The sequence below is a fragment of the Macrosteles quadrilineatus genome, unplaced genomic scaffold (assembly GCF_028750875.1).
Source record: "Macrosteles quadrilineatus isolate MER2022 unplaced genomic scaffold, UCM_ALF_1.0 Scaffold_2__2_contigs__length_208266976, whole genome shotgun sequence".
Taxonomy (NCBI): domain Eukaryota; kingdom Metazoa; phylum Arthropoda; class Insecta; order Hemiptera; family Cicadellidae; genus Macrosteles; species Macrosteles quadrilineatus.
Genome location: NW_026542595.1, coordinates 21,083,199 through 21,097,420, shown reverse-complemented (window position 1 = coordinate 21,097,420; position 14,222 = coordinate 21,083,199). Strand labels below are relative to the sequence as shown.

General features: G+C 35.0%; 1 protein-coding gene across 1 annotated transcript; it reads left to right on the top strand.

The window, feature by feature from the left end:
- Positions 1 to 1,198: 1,198 nt before the first annotated feature.
- LOC128985525 (chromatin complexes subunit BAP18-like) lies at positions 1,199 to 11,558 on the top strand. The gene is made up of 5 exons (XM_054405110.1): positions 1,199 to 1,518; positions 4,917 to 5,008; positions 6,679 to 6,777; positions 9,023 to 9,149; positions 10,849 to 11,558. Exons 1-5 carry the CDS (start codon positions 1,501 to 1,503, stop codon positions 10,954 to 10,956), a joined length of 444 nt encoding a protein of 147 aa, XP_054261085.1. The 5' UTR covers positions 1,199 to 1,500; the 3' UTR covers positions 10,957 to 11,558.
- The last annotated feature ends 2,664 nt before the right edge of the window (positions 11,559 to 14,222 follow it).

Genomic DNA, 14,222 nt, shown 5'->3' with positions numbered 1-14,222 from the left:
GGTCATTCCTTAGTAAAAATTCTAGCGCGTCGGTAACGCTTGAACTTAAAGTCTGTGCAGCAAGTTTGACATTCATTTTCCTATTTCTGAAAAATATAATGCAATGAAAACAGCTATTATAAATACGAATTTACAGTTAAATATTGATATTCATAGCCGTTACAGTATTCAAATTTTACCAAAGAAGTAGACATTTTGTAGACGTAGACTGAGGGAGGTTTATTGTAACACGCACATGCGCCCAAGGTCAGGTGTAGACAACATGGTTTCGCGCGCTATATCCCACATGCTGCCTTCAATTTGCCCATGCGGCAACCCCGATACACACCTGTATTGGCTCGGAAAGCTCTACACGAGCCTTACGGCCTGCGCGCAATCCAGTTAGTTTTATATGTCGATGAGCCTAACCAAACCAACCAAACGTGCTGACAATGAAAAAGTCTAATGAAGGTTTATTAATCGAAAAAAATAGTTCTGTTCATAAAATAAAATTATAAATGCCTCAAATCCTATTTTATAATTTTTTATTCTAAAATTTAAACCTAACCAAACTAACCAGACTTGCTAATAATGAAAAATCAAATGAAGGTTTAACCAAAAAAAATATTTCTGTTCATAAAATAAAACTATAAATGGGTCAAATTCAATATCATAATAAAATTCAACCATCATAACCTAACCAAACCAACCAAACTTGTTGATAGTGAAAAAACCCAATACAAAAAAATAGTGCTATGGATGGGATTCGAACCCGGGTCCTTCGAAACATCAGCCCAGCACTACAACCACTACACCACCGAGGCCGTTAAGCACGAGTCACACTAGGCTGGCATCAGCGGCGAATTGAAAGAAGTCGCGACTGTCAGCTTAATGTGACCACAAAATTCGCAGCTGACACTGAGCTGACTCAGCCTGGATTGGTGAACCGGTGATGCTGGTGCCAGCTGCTGATCACCAGCGGCTGGCGAACAGCCTAGTGTGACCCGTGCTTTAGCAACAACCGTATCGTTGCGGTAATGATGTTCCCTCAGCCAATCAGAAGCCTCAAAATAATACTGTAGGCAACACTAATCCTGAAATAAAAATTCAGCGACCCGACGCTCGAGACTTGAGTGACCGAAGTGACTCAACGACAACGAACGATGGATTGGGAATGGATTGATTTTTGATTCGCCGCCGCTTCCCTCCCCGCTTGGCGCTATGTTTTTGTTTATTAGGTTAGGTTATGTTATGGTTGTGGAGTAAGTTTGTTTTGTTTTGCATTTTCTGTTTCTGAATGAAATTATGATCAAGAAAGTTTACTAATTACTAATGATCGTAAGAAGTCGGTAGTGATCGAATTTTATATTCGTAGCCTACCTCTTCCCTAGCTGTATACAACCATACAACAGTTAGTAGGCTTAACAAACTTAAATAAATAGTCCTTGTGCATAACTTAAACTTGACTTGCCTACTTTAGCTTGTTTGTTTTGATATTAGGTGGCTTGTTCAGTGAGAAAAATGAATTCAGCAAGCAAAGTAAGTATTAGGCTACACATAGCAAAATAATTATTTATAGGCAATAAAAGCCTCCGGTTTCCCAAGTCACCTCATTTGTTGGAGAACATATTAAGACTTTAATGTTAGGTAGTAAATAGGTCTAGGCCTATCTGCATAAAGTTGGATAACAAAGTTTCACCCAGGGTATAAGTTAGTACTACACAGTATTTTATGACATAGGCTATAGATAGTCCTAGGAGAAGTTAACTGGGCTATGCTAATATCGATTGAAACTAAGTAATCGAATTGAAAATATTGATTATTAATCAATATTTTTAAATATAGCCTACTTAGGGTACCGGTATCTATAATTATATACGTAGGTGAAACTGTCATAACCTAACCTAACTAACCAGACTTAGCCTAGGCCTAGGCTACTAGAGACATCGAGATTTTTTTGGCCTAGGTAGCAGTGTTTCTACACGACCAAAAAAATAATCCTGCTAACTGTGTTGAGAAATCCCGTTTAGGCCTCTAAACTTAATCCCGCTTTTGAATTATGAAAAATCCAGTACCTACCGGTAGTTCAAGTTGACCAGTTGGAGTAGCCTAGGCCTATTTTTCTCTAAAATGAAGTAGAACAATATTAAAATAGGCCTAACTTAGTCGTTATAGCCAAAAATCCTGTATCATCCCACATTCTGTTTTAATCCTGCTCATTGTCTAACAGCGCCGTTTTCGGGATAATAATCTTGGAAACACTGCTAGGTAACTTAGGCTAAGTTAGGCCCAATAACTTATTTAAAACAGCCAATTTTTGACTCGGTTGTCTGTTTGTGTTCAAATTTGTGGCATTGTAGGCCCATTCTAATAAAAAGAACCTTTTCTTATTTAGGCCTTACCTAGGCTAAGATTTTCTTCTGGCTCCTCCTGGCGGGCCGTACCCCTGAGGAAGTAGCGGATCACTGAATAATGTGTTAAATAATTGTTTATGTGCAAGGTTTTGTAGCTATATTTTAAATATTAAAAAAATATTCGACAGACCCGGGCCCTTTTGGATACTCTGTAAGTTACATATGGCAGATCTAGGCCCCCTAATGTCACAATACCCTATAAAACATTTAAAGTGCTGGAATAAAACATTGATTCTCGATTCTCACCACTATTCTTTCCACACCTCCTCTCACCCCAGCATCAGCAACTTGGCTTAAGTAAAGCTGTGTGATCAGTGTCAACATCATTAGGAGGCGCCATGATAAAAGACATTAAGTTAGTCAGAATACTGGAATTAACACTGTATCCGGTCCTTGTTACATTTTCAAGAAATCCTTGCCATCCTGGAAATCCTTTCACATTCCACTAGGCTACTTAAGTTACCTAGTATCCACACAACATCACGTCATGCGGAGGGAGAGTGTACAAGCGTGAATACGAATTAAGGTCTGGCCTAAACCTGGGATCATTTGAAAGTCTACCACTAAAGTTTTTAGTTATTATACAGCTCAGGGGCTAAAACATGGATTTTAATGAAAGTCTGTCAGCTTCACTAGTGAAATTCCTTTTTTCTCAGTCAACTGGAAATGCCTTAGTCGTGTTTCTTTAGGGAACCGATCTTTGGCATTTACAATGCAGTCTGGTGGTGTCACACATTTAATTCCTGCAATGTTTTGGAACGTGCTGCATCCATAATTGTAGGCCTATTCACATTATTAAAGTCACAGTTATTACATGTGAACTATAAAAAAACCCAGTTTTAAATTCAGATTCCCTGGAGCCATTAACTTACCACCAGCACAATGACAGCATGGCATGAAGAGCATAGTCCCAAGTTTATTTTAATAACAAGTTTATAAAAGCGTGTCATCTACTGTATATTCTGATGATGGAGCTTATGTCTAACATGATTGGAGAAATGAAAGATTTCGGCTCCACAAGGGATATGGGGTAAAAGTTGGTTTTTCTCATTTTTGGCCCCCAAAACATAAAATTTCCCAATTTCTCTCAAAAACATTTTAAAAAGCGTAAAAATAAAATCTCGGGTTATTTAGTATCCAGGCTATTGAGGCGTTTTTTACAATTATTGGCTAGGGAGAAAATTAAAAAAATTGCAGGCCTAAATTTAAAATTCCCACATTCTTATAGAGAATAAGTAGGCCTAAACTGTTGTAGTTTGCTTGTTTATGTAGGCCTATACTGTATCTTATGATCAAGGTTTGCTGTAGCGGCGGGGTATTTATTGTTGTTTAATATACCGTACTAAGTTATATATGCTGTAAATATTTTTTCCACTAGACCCAAGGAGTTTTTTTTTTGTGTCTGGCTACCTTTTGTATGCCAATTAAGATTAATTAGAATAAGTTAGAAATTTTCACTTAAAAACAGGAGTAGATCCCCCTCCAGAAACGTTGTGTAGTACATATTAAACACAAGAAACGTCGGAAAAGTCTAATATTATTAACATTTAAAAACCAACTTCATGATGAATTTTAAAAACTGTGTAGTATATAGAACTCATTCTACGCCTGATCAGTACTACAGTAAAATTGGTTGTGGTGTAAATAAAGGGAAACAAAAACTACTGCTACTTTAACACTTGTCACCAAAACAGTGGTTCTACCACTGTCATAACACAATACAATACAGTAGTGCTTTGGTTGAGTTGAGATATAATTTTGGCTGGAGCTGGAAAATCTATACTATTATAAAAAAGAGGTGGTTGCTGTATGTGTGTATGGGAAAAGTAAACTCGAAAAATACTGGTCGGATTGGGCTGAAATTTGGCATGATGATAGCCCACATTCCCGATTAACATATAGGCATATTCTTATTTCAAAAATCCTTTCGGGCTCCGCCCCAGTGGCTCTGGAATTTCCCATGTTAACCTTATGAGAAATGGAATTATTGAATCTTAACAGCTGTTTCAATTAAACAAGTTGGTTCTGTTCTATGATGTTCAATAGCATTAAAGTTACAAGGATTACCAACAGGGTGCAGCACTATTATTTCTTTTACATTTATGACAACAGCTAATTTGCAACCAAAAGGTGAGTGAGCGTAGCGAACGAACTTCAACCTGGAGGCGAGTTAGCGTAGCGAACGAGCTAACCTGAAGGCAAGTGAGCGCAGCGAACGAGCTCCAACCTAAAGGTGAGTGAGCGTAGCGAACGAGCTCCAACCTAAAGGTGAGTGAGCGTAGCGAACAAACTTCAACCAGGACGTGATTGAGCCATGAAAGCCGTGATAATCTTGAAAATTAAGAAGTTAAACGGGGCAAAGCCCGCGGGTTACAGCTAGTAAGTTAATATGGGTAGGGTAGGCCTTACTCATTATAAATACTCTTTCAAGTTCTGTAACTGAGAAGGATTTTAATAAATCTACTTTTGTTGTAAGTAAAATAGCTTAAATTTCAATTTTTTTTAAATACTCAATTCATACAGGTTGGTGAGATATTTACTGCAGCAGGGACTGCTTTCAACAAACTTGGGGAGTTGACTCTTCAGTTGCACCCCACAGCGGACTCTCCTGCAGGGTAAGATAGTGATGGGTTACCCCTCTGTTACCTAAGTTAAGTAATTTACTTAGGCCTAATTTATTATAAGCCACACAGATGTTAATCCTGATTCACCAAATGAAACGCAAAAGACATTAGGTTTAGTTTGCATTAGGTTTAGTTTGACATGGTGCGTTAATAATATAATAGGTTACGGGCGTTCTAGTTAAATTAACTGTTGAAACGATTCACTTCTAATGTGCATGTAAATAGTTAAACTTATATCTTTATTTTAGAAAGCATGAATTCAAAAACGTACGGTATTTGTTAACTTTAGACAACATAACAATAAGGTTATTTTATTTTATAAAACCGTCCCTTATAACTCAAGGCTTTAGACAATTGTACTCGTAGTGACAGGTTTTGAATTTGTATCACATTAATAATCTCAGTAATCCTACATATTCCTGATTTAGAATGCACACTATTCAGGACATCTTAGAAGAATAAAGCTGGTCGCTTTGACGTCAATTAGTTTTAACCAAATACAGCATTTTCCAAGTTTTCTTTAGAAACAGTTTTCCAGTGTACAATTTGTTTTATGTCTCTTCTTCAGTAAAGTTTGTATTTGATTACCTACTCGTGTTCCATTTCCTGAGCAGAGAAACCAATTTCTTTAATAATAATAATACCAAATAAAAATGTAAACGGAAGTGGTAATAAATAAGCAATAAAATTAAATGAGAAAACTACTTAAAAACTAAACAATCCAAAAATTATTCTGAACTGAACTAAAGCCATAGACAAAAATAGTTAAATATAGACCGTCAGCCATGCTGCGGTTACCATAGGTTCTGGCGCACACCGCTGGGAGCGCCATGTAGCTACGGCGTAAGTTATGCGCTACGTAACTACACGGCGCTCCCAGTGGTGTGCGTCTGAACCTATGGTAACCGTGGTAACTGTAGCTTGGCTGACAGTCTATATTAAATTATTTTTGTCTATGCTAAAGCTTAACAATCAGTCAATAATTAAAGATTTCGATATTGGACAAACCGATATCATCCTTGCTGGCACTAGGAAAATGTCCTCACCAAACTGAGTCTGCCAGCTGTTCTGCCATCTGCCTGCGCAAGCGCACAAGCATCTTTTGCTACTGCACATATTTTGGTTTAGTTTTTCACTCACAAAACAAATTATAGTTTCTTTATTGATGGAGTTTAAACACTTTTCTGAAATTATTTACCAGCTTACATAGTGTGTCAGCTGCTAGACATTTAAAAATTGGAAAATTTGTGTAAAAAATGTGTGAATAGTTATTCATGAGTCAAAGCATGACTATCATAATTGGGAAGGCTTCTTATTTATTAGAGGATTTTTGGAATATACAGTAAATGTTTTTTACTCTCAGGCCTTTTTACAATAAATATTGTTATTATTTTCTAATTAATTTTTTTTATTGGGAGTTCCTACAATAGATTTTGTGTAAATTCCAAGTTTCTTTTTTTAAATAAATGTTATAAAAGTTAAAAATTTGGGAGTTAAAACCCCCTATTTTTATGACCACATAGTGAAGGTATAGTTAACGCAATTAACGCCGTTCTGCAGTAGCCTATTGTTTAAAAGAATTACAGTTAAACTAATAAAATGTCACCTGTAGTGAACATGTAAAAAATTGTAAGCTCTTTGTTTTACTTGTTTGCAATCAGTAAATGGTCTGAAGAAGAGATAGAAATGCTGAGGCAAGCAGTAAAAAGATTTGGAGATGACCTTAATCAGATCAGTGAACACATCAAAGGCAGGACTGTGTAAGTGTGTTTCCATGTTTAAATGTAGATCTTACTTTCCATAACTTATCCAACTCCTACGTTTTTAAATTTTTATACAAGCCATAATAAAATAGGCGAGCCTACTATATTAATGTTAAGAAGGGCTGCAGTCAATACCTCAGAACTTAGATATCTAGCACTCTTGTTCTCCAGACTTTTCACCAGCCATAGGTCCAGAGCAAATATTCTCCCATTAACTACAGTGTTGACTTGTTTTTAGTGAATTTCGCTATAGGGAAGAAGCTTTTACTGTAGGCGACAAAGAAAGACCTAGACCCGGGACTGATTTACCTTTTCATCTTGATGTCCCCAGAGACCAAACACAAAATTTGTTCAAAATGTTTATATATGTAAATATATATAAATATTATATGTGTGTGTGTCCGTCAACACATTAACTTTAGTCATTTTGTTCCGATTTTCATGAATTTTGGGTCGAAGTTGTAGGTCAGGATAGACTTGAATGAGATCGTGAACCAGCATGATCCGACCATGGGAACAGCAGAGTTTTATGGGATAAAAATTGGGTTTTCCCATCTTTGACCTTCAAAAACATAACATTTTCCAACTTCTTTTTAATCCATTCTGAAGAGCTTAAAAACAAATGATTTAGTATAGGTATTGAAAATATTTTGTACGGTTATTAAAATTAATCACAGAAAATTTCAAAAAATGGTAAATTTAAATTTCCCATGTTATTCTTATGGAAATAAGGTAAACTGTTGTATTTTGCTTGTTTATGGATATATTTGGGTTCAATTTGGCAAAATTTATTTATTTTCCCCTATACTATTAACATTTGGTAAAAAAAATCATTTTACCTTCCCCATTGCGGCAAACCTAAGTACCCGTTAAAAGTTTTGAAATAAGTAGGCCTATGTCTTGTTTTTAAAAATATTTTAGTTTGAATCCAATTAGACAAATTGAAATTAACTTTTTCTGCAGGTTTTCTGTGGCTGGGGTATTTTATTTGTATGCCTAGAGGTGTTCATTGAATCTTACTTAAAATTTCTATATATTAGTCCAATAATAGTTGTCACAATCAACGCACTTAATTTTGTATTTTTTTTAGGTAACTATCAAATAATTTTATATTTAGACAGTTCTTAACTCAGTTCTTAAAATTTATAACCTATTTCATATGTAGCCCTATGAACTCTTAAATGAGTTTGCAAACCAGCATGATCAGGTTTTGAGGTTTTTCAAAAATTGTTTTTTAGCGAATTTCCCTATAGGGAAGTAGCTATTACCGTAGGTCTCATGGTAAGACCTAGGCCCGGGACCGATTTACTTATTAATTTTGATGTCCCCAGAGGCCAAAAACACCAATCGTTCAAATTTTTATATATCTATATATATATATATATATATATATGTGTCCATCCGCACGATAACTTGAGTAATTTTTGTCCGATTTTGATAAAATTTGGTATGAAGGTGTAAGGCGGGATAAACTTGAACCAGTTCGCGAACCAGCATGATCGGACTATGGGAACAGGGGTTTACGGGGGGTTTTATGGGGTAAAAATAGGTTTTTCCCATTTTTGACTCAAAAAACATAAAATTTAGCAATTTCTTTCCAAACCATTTTGTAGAGCTTAAAAAAAACAAATAATTTAGTATATTGAAGCGTTATTATACGCCTAATGGTTACGGAGAAAATAAAAAAAAAATTTAAATTTAAAATTCCCATAAGTAAACTGTTGTAGTTTGCTTGTTTATGAACATATTTTGATAAAATTTGGAAAATGTTTTTATTTTTTTACTAACTATTAACATTTTACAAAAAAAAAAAAGTTTTACCCTCCCTGATGCAGCAATCCTAAGTACTTGTTAAACTAATTCTATTTAAATAGGAAATAAATGTTTTTTAAGTAGACATTTTAGTGTAAATCCAATCAGGCAAATGGAAATTCGCTTAGTCTGCAGGTTTGCTGCGGCGGGGGTATTTTCATAGATTAAACATACTCCCTTAGGTATTTTGTTTACCGCGCATCTAAATATTCTCCTCTGCCATATCAAAGTTCATCTTGTCATTTTCTAAATTTACCTTACATTCCTCAATCATCAGATGTTTAATAAATCATGATTCTGGAAAAGAATCTGCATATTTTAGTTAGCAAACAGGTTATCATCTCATTCAACACTAATTTCTGCCTTTTAGTGTGCACGTTGGTGTATTGGTGTCATCAAAATTTAATCTTTTTACGCTTGATGATTACAGGTCTCAGATCAGGACCACACTTAAAAAGAAGGCATTTGAGGATGCAGGGTTGCCAGTGCGACAGATTCAACTTTCTCAGCCTCAGTCCCAGTCACAGCAAGGCATGCTGACCAAGACAGCCCAGGAGGTAACTAAAATTAGGTGGATAATGTGTAAATATTACAGTCTTGACCAACTAAGTGCAACGTGGGGCGAAAGAGTGCTAGGTTAAAGAGAGGTCCCAAAGTAAAACTACATGATATAATACATTTTCATTTTATTTCTCATGTAGGCTTTAGACTTTATTCACAATACCATAACATTAAATACATAAATTTAATGCCCAAGGCTTGTTGAGTACGGGATTTCATAGGATCTTAATCTTTACAGTTTTACCTAGAAGTCCAGACTACCTGGTTACCGAGTGCCTTGCTGTATCCTTAATTACCTGTGACATTGCCAAGTGTTATTGCTACGAAGGATTAATTTTAAAACTGATATTGATAAATGATGTTAGCTGTATATGTGAAAGACATAAAGAAGTAGAGTAATTGTTTATTTTAATTTGACATTATTTGGAAAATAATTGCAAACCCAGTGATCATTACACTATACTAAAGCTCACGTGACAATATGACAATATCCCAATCCCAGGCATTTTAATCTTATTACTAGCTGACCTGGCAGACAGAATTGTGTGCAATCTGGATACAGGGGCAAATCTTGCAAGTGCAAAAGGGAGGTGAGAGAATTAAATAGCTGCAGTTTGATCCTAGGAATCAGTATTTACTTGCCAGACGATGAGCCCCGATAGTGTTAAATCCCGATTATGACCATGATGTCATGATGACTGATGAGTCCCGACTACCTCACACTCGACACATTCCTTTAACATGCATACACACCCTTTAATCAAGCCTGACAACATATCAAGATTTCTCATAAACATAACAATGCTTTTTTTCTTAAGCTTGAGTAGGCCTATATGAAGTTGTAGACCGCTAACAGAGTGGATGTTTCAAAATTCGGTAGGATAACTATTTTTCCCAGTGTTGTTTTCTGTAAGTACCTTATCGCTTTTTAAATTTGATTTTTGTTGGCACTAGCCGGGAATAATGTTCATGATTGCGCTACAGTATTAATTAAGTAGGCCTATCATTCTTGATTTTTTAACACCAAATGGCGCGGTCCTTGCTCTTAAGGATTGCATACACGTTCTCATAAATATTAGCAACAGGATTGTCCGAAACATTTAGATTTTGTGGTATCTCAATTACATTGTATCCACCAGTTTTCTTTCTTTAAATCATAATGGATGATAATTAAGTATGTGGCGATTCTCGATACCACCTATTCTTGGACATTGGTATCAGTATCAAGAATTGATTGTGATAAGTCAATTTCAATAGCCTACTAATACTCGAAACCTCTGCAAAGATTGTGTAAAAAAAAATACGCTTTTGCCGCGACCGCAGATGTCGATGATGACGTTCCCGTGACGGCGAAAGAAGATGATAATGTCAACGTCACTGCAGGAGATGACAACGCTTATGCTGCCATCGCAGAAAAAATTTAGCTTCAGCTGGTCTATATAGATAGATTCTTTACTTCAATATCAAAAAGAAAAGTCAATGGTAAAAGTAAAGCAAGTTATAGTTACGCTTGCTTAAAGGTACACTTAGTGTGTCTAGTAGTAGAGCTCCACAGAGAAGAAGGAATGGTTGTAAAAGTGTGAAATCCAGATAAATAGTCAATAGTCAAAATTTTATTATTCTTTGTGTTATTTATAAACACAAGTTGGTATTGTTTGATAAACTCTGATCCATACAATGTGTGGTGTGACTCAGGTAACTCTCAACATGCTGAACGCTCCAGAACATGAGGTAGACGTGGAGGGCCTTCATGAAGCTGTCAAGGTAGAGTTTGACGGAGCCATGGAAGAGGTGACATCGTAGCAGTGATCTTGGCTGTGAACACTACGAGTGATATACCATATGAATAAATGGACTGTTTATAAGGCAAAAAGGATTAGGACATATGTTTTCTAAACTTTTCAAATCTGAAAAACATTACCTTAAATGTACCTAAAATTAAATGTAAGCCCTACCTTTAACTTTACTTTTATATTTATTTAGTTTTTTTTTATATTTAAGGTTAAATAAAGAAAACAAACACAGCATGGAAATTGTAGTATTAAAAGTAAAACTTAAATCAATTTAATAATGTTTATTTAATTGTTGTAGTTTATAATTATTGAACAATATTAAATATTGAACATGTCACATGTCACATGTAATGCATGTTTATTTATTTTTAAAGTCTACTGTTGTACTGCATTATTGTTAAGGCAGGTTTTTAACAATTTTTTTAAAACCTTAATGTTCAGTTAAACGTTACAAATTATCAGAAATATATTATACCTGTAAGAGAAAAAGCCTTTTTGTAATTATACTCATTGGTTTTGTAGTTATTTAAATTCTGGTACCCTCTCTAAACAAGTAAAATATGTTTGTAATTACTTCACCTTTGTATGAATAAAATGAATGGATATGTAGTATTTTTCTTAAAGCTTTTTTCACCCTTCAAAATTGCAAGATGAGCTGTTTTAGGGTATTTTATTAGTATAAAATTACATGACACCTGCACATTTTCAATAATTAATCTAAAAATACTTTTTTAACCAACTCCTAACTGATATAGTTGTAATTTTTATTGACCTGACAATATGTATTTATACAACCAATCTCTGTTTTCACAATCTCTAAAAAATACCTTCAGGCTGTAAATACAGCATTAATTGCTATTTGCTAATTAACTAAAACTCAATAGCAATAGCCGAACAAAGTATAAAATGTATTTTATTTATGTCAACAATAATCTGTTAACTTCAGCATAATATATTATTAATTTTATGAAAAGTAAATAAAATTACATCTAATAACACTTGAAACATATATTTACATTTATTACTGTTTTAACAAGTTAAAAGATGGTATTGGTGATCGATTTTGATTCTCCACTTATCAGCCTCGTCAGCCGAATCACCTATTCTGTCACCACTTTATTTGCTTCAACTGGCCTTGAGTCGTAGTAAAAACTCTCTTTGTTACTCTCCCTATAGCAGCAAACCTAGGTACTCAGGAAACCTAATATTATTGAAATTTATTTAATTGAAAATCAAATCAGAGTAATGGAAACTCACTTAGTCTGCAGGTTTGCTGTGGTGGGGGTATTTTGCCTATTCTATGAAATGCAGGGACGACATCACAACCTGTGATTGCAAGGAAAATTAATAGGTTGCTGCAGATCTCTGGAGGGAGTTAAGAACAATACACTGAAACATTTGTATTATTTGAGTTATTAGCGGCAACCATTTTGAAACGACTTGATCCAAACTCGACCATTGACAACCTGGGCTGATATAATGTATTCAAGTACTTGTATGCCAAATTTCATTAGAATCGGTTCACATATTTGGGCGTTAAAACCAATTTATGGCAACCCAGCATCCCCTTACAGCTGCCATCTTGATGACGTCATTACGGATGACTGAGGTCCTTAAAAATTGGGGTCTGAGCGGTTTTAAATTCTTCGGCTCATATATTATCACAACCCCAAGTTATATGCTCCCCGCCAGAACTGAAATATTTTCCTGCTACTCATCCCCACTATTAAGGAAATAAGTGAAAAATCCAATCAAGCAAATGGTAATTCTCTTAGTCTGCAGACCAGGTGCGGCGGGAAGTTGAGTTAACACATCAGTTTGAGCCTAGTTGGCACCTACAAGCCAGGGAGTGGCGTGGAGGATAGGTGAGGCACCTGTTGATGATATTGACTTGCCACTTTCCTAGGCAACCTGCCACAACACAACACATTACACTAGAGGATGTTCCTACTACACCCCACCCCCACACCTACAACTGTGCATTTATATGTGAGGTAAGTGACTCTATCTACAAGAATTATTATTATCAGGGTTCAAGCAGAATTGACATGGTTTAAGGGTTTATTATCTCATCTAAATATACCACCTTTTATACAACATTTTTATATTAACTGAAACAAGCAGTAATCTACCTACTGATTTCCTGTAGCTCAGTTTTAATTTCATTAGACTAGACCACTAGACCATTGTACCTCCAGGGGTTATTTTTTTCATTTTTCGAAATATTGATTTATTTTAAAATGCGATTTACCCATAATACCCAATAAAATAACGGAAAATAGAATTTTCTCAAAAACTGCTCAAATGATTTAACTGGAAAAAGTATGTGTCAATTTGCTTTATATTTTTTAATAATAATGTACTAAAACCATGATTACCATTGCTGAAAATATTAATGCACAAGGTAATTTTTTTTTCTTGGATCTTATCTTCTTGTAAAATTGCATGTTTTTGCATTATAACAATATTTTAGTTAAGTACAAGTGAAGTAACCAGTAATCATTGATCATTTATAAAAAAATAATGAGGCTTGGTTTATCAAACTCTAAAAAATCGATATTTAAACTTAAATGCTGCTGCTAGTCAAATATTATTTTTTTAATTACTATATTGAGCGAAGCGAGGAAAGCTCTTATACAACACTCCTGCTTTTGTTTTACAAGTACAGTACTCCTGAACGGTTGAAGTAATCTTCATGAAATTTAGCACAGTCATAGTGACCAATCATGGGAAGGTATAAATCTGAAATGGTACAAATCAGACCACAAAGCTTTTCGCTAGATGAATTTAAACTTTTAGAAATTTAACATGGGCCTTATGGGTTAATTGGTCGCCATGACATTATTTGCAAGATAACAATAAAAGGTAAACAACAGTTGCAACATGTTAGACAACGAATCATCTAAAATAGCACATTACAATTTACAAATACCGAACAGAGAAAAAGGGAAGAACAATCGGATTAATATCATTGGGCATAATTTACAATTAAATTAATAAACCAATAACTAGGGTCGCAGGAATTAGGCTGATGCACCATTGACTTTAAATACTCCATATAGGTAGCCATTCCATTTATGTAAACCAAATATAGACCTGCCATTGGGTTTGGCTACTGCAAGTAGACTTTCCATTTACGTGAATAGACTATCAGACTTTGAATAGGTACTACTGTAATAGGAATTACATTAATGTGAACCAAAGATACCATTGAGTTTGGATACTGCAACTGCAAGTAAACATTACATTAACGTGAACCAGAGGTACCACTGACTT